The sequence below is a fragment of the Ipomoea triloba genome, chromosome 3 (genome assembly GCF_003576645.1).
Source record: "Ipomoea triloba cultivar NCNSP0323 chromosome 3, ASM357664v1".
In the NCBI taxonomy this organism is placed as follows: Eukaryota; Viridiplantae; Streptophyta; class Magnoliopsida; order Solanales; family Convolvulaceae; genus Ipomoea; species Ipomoea triloba.
The window spans coordinates 29,629,184-29,638,290 of NC_044918.1; the positions used below are offsets into that span (position 1 = coordinate 29,629,184).

The 9,107-nt window shown below is 34.5% G+C and overlaps 1 protein-coding gene across 1 annotated transcript; it reads right to left on the reverse strand.

Annotated features, from left to right (window-relative positions):
• Positions 1–612: 612 nt before the first annotated feature.
• Positions 613–5,848, reverse strand: LOC116013392 (NADPH--cytochrome P450 reductase-like). Its single transcript, XM_031253118.1, has 18 exons — positions 5,357–5,848; positions 5,061–5,120; positions 4,899–4,975; positions 4,703–4,760; positions 4,520–4,603; positions 4,351–4,387; positions 3,985–4,054; positions 3,705–3,899; positions 3,389–3,481; positions 3,025–3,250; positions 2,857–2,940; positions 2,623–2,774; positions 2,408–2,504; positions 2,117–2,266; positions 1,939–2,016; positions 1,730–1,852; positions 1,504–1,617; positions 613–1,086 (listed from the first exon to the last, which is right to left on the reverse strand). The coding sequence occupies exons 1-18, from the start codon at positions 5,705–5,707 to the stop codon at positions 1,006–1,008; spliced, it is 2,130 nt and encodes a 709-aa protein (XP_031108978.1). The 5' UTR covers positions 5,708–5,848; the 3' UTR covers positions 613–1,005.
• Between the last annotated feature and the right edge of the window lie 3,259 nt (positions 5,849–9,107).

Sequence of the window (9,107 nt, forward strand, 5' to 3'; positions counted from 1 at the left end):
TTTCGAACACTGTGTAATGTGTTTATGCGTACCTAATGGTGCGTTTTGTACCCTTACATTGAACCGAACCACGGCCACCTCTATCAAAATGGAGAGAAAGAGTCGGAATCAACATTAGACCCACACTGAAATCCAGTAGCTCTATTAAAGACATGAGTTACATAATTCGATAAGTGCCTAACATTCACGAAGATTGAGCAAAAATCAATGCTTTCTTTAAAAATAATGTATGCATACGAAGATATCAAGACCTTGGCAAACAGTAAATAATCGGTTTTCATAACAAAATGGTCCAACCTTTGCAGCCTAAGTTAGGCAAATTATATCTTAGATCACAGTTTACCTTGCATTGTAAATTTTTGTCTAGCATTGTAAATTTTTGTCTAAAATAATATTCAGATCATGTACTTACAGTTAATATATTATATGAATTAATAAATTATATACCTATAAATAAATTAAACACATATAATATATTAACTGTAAATATATAATTTATTATTACGTACTTTTTATTTTCGTTTTCTTAAATTACATGGACACATCACAAAATAAACATTAAAAAAAATACTCCGTAACTCGAAAACCTTGAAATTATCAAATAAGAAAAGCTTTGCTTGGTAAAGAAACTTTGTATTACGTAGTTCAGAAACACATTTACCAAAATCATATTGGCAGTCAAAGCCATTGTTCAGACTCATCAAAGGTATTACACAAAGTATACTATTATGCCTAAAATTAATGCTTAAATAATTATTTCGCATTACTTGTTTACAAATATAAATTACATGAACTGGAATTCCCTTGAATATAATAGAAAAAGAAAAAAAATTAATAATAAAAAAGAATCATTGTACGAACCAAACTACAATAGTATAGCAAAATACTTAATTTGGTGAAGTAGAAGAATGGCAGATTTCCTTGCACATGCCTGCCTGCCTTCCAAAGTGGCCATTGCATAATTTAACATTCCTTTCTCTCCCAATGACGGGCAGGGAGAAGCAATTACCATACATCGCGCAGATACCTTCCGTTCATCTGCAGATTCTTCACCATGCTCTCGGCCTTGGAGCTGTCGAGTGATCCCTGAAATTGAAATCAACCAAATTGTTAGGTCAGAATGAAGGAATGTTTCTTTCTGTTAAGAATCCCACATTGAAAAAAAATAACAGCGAACATATGGGTTTATAAGACCATCGCTTTATTATATATGATAGGGACACCTTTGGGCTTTGGCACAAAGGGTTAGAGATACTAACACAATTTGCATGTGGTTAAATAACAGAAGGATAACCAGCTTAGTTGGCGTGAGTGGCGGAAAGTCAGGAGTTAAAAAACCCCTAACCAATATGGCCAGCAATTTGCTGTTAAATTAGGCCAGCCAGGTGCAAACAGCTATATATCAAATCAACTTTGAGAACAATAGAGTTGAGAAGAGGAAAAGGGTCATATCATGTCTCTACCCAACTAAGAAAACAATATAAATTCAGTTGACAGGCCTACCTGCTCTTGGAAAATAGTATGGAGAGTTCGGTGAACATCTCTAGCCATGCCTTTGGCATCACCACAGACGTAGAGGTATGCTCCTTGAGAAATCAAGTTCCAGATATCCGCTGCCTGAGCACACACGAACAAATTAAATTAATATCATCTTATAAATGTTTCCAAGTCGACGAAAATTAATCTTCACCACACATGTAGTGATGATGATAAATGCAGCAATACATACTTTTTGGCTCATCTTATGTTGAACATATTCCTTGGTAGGCCCTTCACGCGAGAAAGCAATAATTAGCTCAGAAAGTGCACCAGTCTCGACAAAGTTGTTTAATTCATCCTCATAGATGTAGTCCTGCAAATTACATTAGATTAGATTGTACTCTACACCATTTAAACTAAACTAAAGCACCGCTTTAAAATCAATCACCGACTCCTCACCATTTTGCGGTTCCTGCATCCGAAAAACAACAAAGCCGGACCGAGTTCTGCGCCTTCTTCCTTCAGTGCTAACCTTTCCTGTAAAATGATGCACATGTCATAATTACGCTTGATAACATGCAAAATGTTTAGAGGAAATAGAAAAATACATCATCAATAAGACTATCGTTTATCTAACCTGAAGAAAGCCCCTGAATGGAGCTAATCCGGTTCCCGGACCAATCATTATGATGGGTACTTTAGTTTCGGCAGGTAGTCTGAAGTTAGATTGCCTAACAAAAACGGGTGCCCAGCTGCAGTTGGGGCTTTCCTCCAAAGAAACAGCATTCTGGAGGGGCAAAAATTGACTCGAGTGAGTTGATACAGAACACACTTGCACAGAAAGATGGACTAAATTGTTCTCTCAAAAACTGTTCTGACAGATTATGAATATTCAGTCATAAAATTCAAATAGAACACAAGAATATACCTTTATCCATGTTGAACAGATCCCCTTGTGGATGCGGCCAGCAGGGGTTTTTTCATATACTAAGGCACAAGTGACATGGATTCGTGTAGGGGCCATTCTACATAACATAGATGTTGATTATAAGAACAAATCCGGAGTAATTTTTCGAGTAAAATGAGAACAAATATAGGGTTGAATTTAACTAAAATGTTCAAATATTTATTTTAGCTTTTTACCTTGGAGAGGATGAGATAGAATAAAATCTTGGCTGCAGACGTGGAGCAACTGCTGCAAAGAAAACTCCGAGTGAAGGCTTGGCTGAAGGAAATGCAGCCATTACTTCAAGAAGGCTTCTCTGACTCACAACTACCCATTGCGAATATTCCTCCTGAATGGAGACAGATTTTCAATAAGAAAAATGATCCCGGGTAGCATAGTAGAAGTTATAATTAACGAGACGAAGTCCTGACCTTTCCAGCCGGGGATGCAAGATGCCTCAAGCGATCAGCTTCGGATGGATCAGAAGCATAGGCCGCCAAAGCAAGCAAAGCAGACTGTAAACCCAAAAGACAATCACTTCACAAATATTGCTCTGAATCGATTTTAACAGCCAATCAGCTCTCAAGGAAATGACCTACCTTTTTAGGTGAGCCCAAGAGATCGGCATATTTAGTCAGTGCCATTCTTAATGTACAAGGAGGGAAGGGAGGTGGCAATGAGCTTCCGCCAAGTGGTGTGCCATCCTCTTTATCGGTGTGAATGGAAAAGAATGTATTAGGTGGTATGTTCAGTAATCTTTCGGCTTCCTCCACTGTTTCAATTAAATTTTCACAAAATACACCAACATGGTCCCCAGTTTCATACCTGTTCAAAACATTTGTATTTGTGAGAAAATTCTTAAAACAACTCGCCAATAAAAGGTTTTCAGAACCTCACAATTTATTATCTTGGGTATAATGTCGTAAGTACTGTTAGTATCAATAGTTCTAAATAGCCACTTACGATAGTCCAGTTCCCGAAATGTCAAACTCCAGATGAGTACAAGAGCGATCAGATGCTGGAGTATGAAGTTCCCTTCTCACGGCTACATTAGCTCTGAAAACCCAGAACACGAAACATAAAAAGATTAGGAGCGTGTTATAATATAAGGTTAGGCCAAAGTCACTCAACTGGGCTATAATGCACATTGGTCAAACCACACTAAAAGATTGAATCCAATCAATTAGCTAGTCTAACCCATGGTCTTATAAACCCATATATTCTCTTATTTTTTCAAAACATGGGACTCTTAACGGAGCGAATTAAGCCTCTTTCGTACCTGCAGGGATGTTGAGCATCATAAACAGCATGACCATTTGCATGCCCATTAGCATGTCCGTTTAATTTGATCGATTCATCCTGGTCACTGAATACAACTCTATATTCCAAAACCGCAGCAGTATAGGGAGTAGCACTCGTTGCATCATCTTCATCGCGGAGTAACGTATCCAACTCAGGCCACACATTCTCTCGCCTGCAAGTTCAAATTGGAAATACACATCTATCAACATATAATAACAGTAATCAATTTCATCAATTTTAAAGTCTGTGTGCTATACCATGCAGCAAAGTCATCTTCAATGCATTGATCATCGTCTCCCATACCCACCGTCACAAGTCGTTGCCCACCTGCAATGAACAAAATGGAGCACGTAAGTCGTAATGTATTAATACTACTTACAAGATGAAGACGACACTACAGCCCTTTAGTAAGTACATTCATTTTATATCTGATAGAAAAATTTAAGATAGTATTATAAGATTCTTCTGTGATTAAGAGAAATATTGCTTTAATTCAAGTCCCAATCATTGACAGGTATCTAACTCATTAAAATATCATTCAAATAAGCATTTCAATAACTTTCTGTTTATCACTAGAGAGTGCATATTGAAGAAACTACTGAAAAGTATTGAAGTAAATATACCTTGCTCTTCAAGAAGTTCATCAACTACTTTGGCAATCTGTCACCAAATAAATCAGGGGAAAAAGAAATCACTTTTACTAAGCAAAAAGACCATAACCAATATGTTCAAATATACTATAAATACGAATAAAATGACATGTGAATTTGATATCAAATGAACATATCAGACCTTGTTGAAATGCTCATACTGCCGATTACCAAGACCAAATACACCATACCGAAGATCTTTAAGCCATTCACCCCTCTCTTTTCCCTGTACAAACCGAGGAATGTAATCATTAAGCTACAAACCAGCATAAACTAAAATTCACTGATTCCAGACCATTCAAAAAGGCAAAAGCAAAATTTTTACCTCAACAAACCATTTATAAAACCTTGCAGCATTATCAGTTGGCTCACCATCTCCATACCTAAAATGGAGCAAAAATCCATAAGGAAATAAAGTTAGCAAGACAATATTAAAATATAGATCCACATAGGAATGGATGGATCCCTTCTCATGATCAAATTTAGAGAATATGGAAATTATGATTCCTAGGACAACTTACGTGGCCAAAAAGAAAAAGACCAAACTTTCTTTCTTCAATTTCTCCTCGTACTCATCATCCTCAGCCGCATAATCATCCTACACCCATTTATCATTAATTCATGCAAATAAAAAGGAACAACAATAATAATAATAATTAAAAGCTAAAAATTAAAACACTCACCAGATCAACCACCTTAACATTGGCCTTCTCATATCTTGCTTTTGCTTCTTCAGCAAGTGCCTGTTAGTTACATCAAAGATGAATAAATAAATAAATAAATAATAGCAACTGAATGACAATATTGCCCTCAAGATCACTGATGAATTTATTCATTTAACAAGACTTTTATTCTGAATTTCACTTGTCAATAAGGCGGAGACTTCAAGGATTCTTTGATTTTGACATTTCGATCCAAAAAACAGAATTTTTTTTTTTGTTTTTTGTTCTAAAAAGTACTCCGTAATTAGTTCACAAACCTTAGCGAAGCCTTCAGCTGTGCCGGTCTGGGTTCCGAAGAAGATGGTGACCTTCTTCCTCCCATCGTCGGCCTCCTCCGTCTCCTCCGCCGCCTTGGGCGCTGCTAGATTCGGCGGCTCCGCCGCCTTCTTCGCCGACGAGGACGCTCGCCGCCACATCAGCACGAAGACGCAGCCCACCAGCACCGCCACCGACGTGGTGAGCATCGCCATGAGCTCCTTGTTGTCCATGAGCATCGCCACCGGCGACGCGGACTCCGACGACGCGTTGGACTGGTCGAAGATCCTCCCACCCTTGAAGATCGCTGCCATGAAATCGAACGGCGAGAGCTTCTCCGAGGTGGGTTCCATCTCCGATCACTCAACAATCAAGGAATCGGTTTTGTTTTTGTTGCAGAAAGCTTAAGAGTCCCCTGGCTATGTCTTGGAGGGAAGTAGGTGAAAATGGGTGGGAGAACTTAGGTGAGATTTGGAGAGACTCGTAGTTGAAGAAATGGAAGAGAGAACTATATATATATATATATATACATATACACATACATGGGAGAACGAGAGGGCGCAACGCCTACCAAACCTGACTTGACTATTGAAACTCACCTAACACTGGTTACTGCTATTAAAATAAATCAATCATTCAGAATATGCTGTATTTTGTTAATTTTAATTTTGTGTGAGACTCTCCAATTTAGATGTATAATACCCTTTGTTTTTTATCTATTTATAAAAAAAAAAAATATTATACTCACACAAAATTTATTCTTTAACTTTCCATCCTTTATTTTTTTATATTGTTATTCGGTAAATTATGTTTATGGACCCGATTCACCTTATAAGATGGATTCAAGTCCAAAACGTGCATATGGAATAACAATATGGGCACAATTTTCTCATCCAATGATTTTTTTTTGTGAATATAGAGTTCAAAAATTGTAAAAGCATAGATTCAAAAAATTGTATTATACTATGTTGAATATAGAGTTCTTTAATTGTGAATATAGAGTTATGAAATTGTAAATATAGAGTTCAAAAATTATAAATATTGAGTTTTGTAATTTTGTATATTGAGATCTAGAATTATGAATATTCAGTTTTAAAATTGTGAATATAGAGTTCAAAAATTATGAATATAGATAAACAAATTATGAAGACAAACGACAAGTTAACAGCAAGGAAGGAAGCAATTTTTTTTTAATTCAGGCAGCGGGGTTTTGAAGCAAAATGACGCCATTTTGGACCCGGGTCCATGGCATAACAACTGGACTAATTCTAAACTCACAGAATCTAGTCTTTAGAGCAATAGTTATTACAATGGACTCGTGTCCATTTACATAAAGAATGTTTACAATTTGAATTGTAAACATTCAGTATGTAAATTATGAATATTCTGTATATAAATTGTGAATATTCAGTATATAAATTCTGTATTTTAAACGCGGGTCCATTTTGTCTACAAAATAATTTGTCATTTTGCCCATGACCGGTCTTAAATGAATCAATTTTCTTATTTTATTTATTTTTTATTTTGGGCTGTCATAAACGTGCTCAAACTTAAGCCACTCATCTTTGTAAATAAATATTTTTTTATTACATGATTTATTGTGTTAAAATAATTATATATTTATATAGAGTCAAGCAATATTTTATATACAAATTTATTGTTAATATCTATTACTGGCATGCAATTATTTTATTGGATAAATTCTTTACTGTAGTTATTATTGCGTAGACTTTTTTTATTGATTTATAGTAGAGTTGATTAATTAACACTTTATTAGGTAATTAATAAAAAAATTTGTTTCTTTTTTAGTAATTGTAAAATCATGTGACTATGTGAGAATATTATGATACAATTTTAGAAGAAAAAGAAATTCATAATTAAATTACAAAAGAAAATACTATATATAAAAGTAAAAATCCTCCTATTTTATTTACCGCCCAAACTTTTGTAGCCAATTAATTAGGTCAAATAATTAATAAAGCTTATTTGTTAAGAAAATGTAAAATTGAAATTAACTAATATCTATTAATTTGTAATATTGTTTCTATATCACTTATAAATCTATACTATACATAAAAGTAAAAGCCTTCTATTTCATTTTTCCGTCCAAACTTTTGTAGTTAATTAATTAAATATTTTATTGGTGAAATAATTAATAAAGCTTATTTGTTAAGAAAATGTAAAATTAAAATTAACTAATATCTATTAATGGATAATATTGTTTCTATATTCACGTATAAATTTAGACTATATATAAAAGTAAAATCCTCCTATGTCAGTTTCCCGCCTAAACTTTTGAAGTCAATTAATTAAATATTTTATTGATCAAATAATTAATAAAGCTTATTTAGTAAGAAAATATAAATTGAAAATTAATTAATATCTATTAATTGGTAATATTATTTATATATTCAAGTATAAATCTATACTATATATAAAAGTAAAATTTTCCTATTTCATTTTCCCGCTCAAACTTTTGAAGTCAATTAATTAAATATTTTATTGATCAAATAATTAATAAAGTTTATTTGGTAAGAAAATATAAAATAGAAATTAATTAATATCTATTAATTCGTAATATTGTTTCTATATTCAGGTATAAATCTATACTATATATAAAAGTATATAAAAGTAAAATTTTCCTATTTCATTTTCCCGACCAAACTTTTGTAGTCAATTAATTAAATATTTTATAGGTCAAATAATTCATAAAGCTTATTTGTTAAGAAAATGTAAAATGGAATGAACTAATATCTATTAATTGGTAATATTGTATTATTGTTTCTATATTCACGTATCAATACTATTAATAAAAGTAAAATCATCGCTTTCAACTTTCCTGTACAAACTAATATTATTAATTAATTGGTAAAAAATTAATAAAGCTTAATTGGTAAAAAACTTTTATTTCCGAAATTCTGAGAATAAATAAACCATTAGAGTAAATTGTCATTTTGGTCCACTGATTATTGGGGTATTGTTAATTGCAGTTCACGACTTTCAAAATTGTTAATTTTGTACCTTATCTATACAATTTTTATCAATTTTGATCACGTCGGCCAAATTGCAGGTCAAATCTCACCGAAAAATATTAATAACTAAAATAATAAGGGTATTTTTGTCATTTCACGCCTTTTTCTTCTTCTCCGGCGAGCTACCCTATTTTTTCCGGCCAAATTTAATCCACCCTCACCAGAAACTCCCTCCGTCGCGGTAATCTCCGGGTGAACCACTGGCAGGAAGTTGCCGGCGATGTCGCCATAAGTTACATCGTGTTAATTTCATGTTATATTACTTTGGGCTCCTAGGATATCACCACTGCTGATCCATGTTCACTCCCTCGGCTCACTCACTTTTTGTGTGGACTCACCTACTCCGGCAATCGAGTCACCCAGCTCATCCTCGACAAGGTCGGTTACTCCGGCACGCTTTCTCTGCTCATCCTCGATGCCGGTTTCCATGAACTCGCGCGCCACCTTTAGAAGACTCAATCTCAGCTTCAACGCTCGCCGGGTCCACCCCGTTGTTGCCGTCAAATCTGATAGACCTTGCAATCGGTGACTTCCTGCCAGTGGTTCGGCAGGATATTACAGTGGCGGAGGCAGTTTCTGGTGAGGGTGGGTTAAATTTGGCCGGAAAAAATAGGGTAGCTCGTCGGAGAAGGAGAGAAATGCGTGAAATTACTAAAATACCCTCATTATTTTTTATTAATATTTTTTGGTGAGATTTGGCCGGTAATTTGGTCAGCGTGAC

What these genes read in the sequence shown, in the direction of transcription:
- LOC116013392 (XM_031253118.1), bottom strand. Translation starts at nt 5,707, where the DNA reads ATGGAACCCACCTCGGAGAAGCTCTCGCCGTTCGATTTCATGGCAGCG. An exon ending in TTGCATCCCCGGCTGGAAAG is followed by an intron (nt 2,775 to 2,856) that starts GTCAGGACTTCG and finishes GTCTCCATTCAG; the next exon opens with GAGGAATATTCGCAATGGGT. An exon ending in GATGCAGGAACCGCAAAATG is followed by an intron (nt 1,853 to 1,938) that starts GTGAGGAGTCGG and finishes TGTAATTTGCAG; the next exon opens with GACTACATCTATGAGGATGA.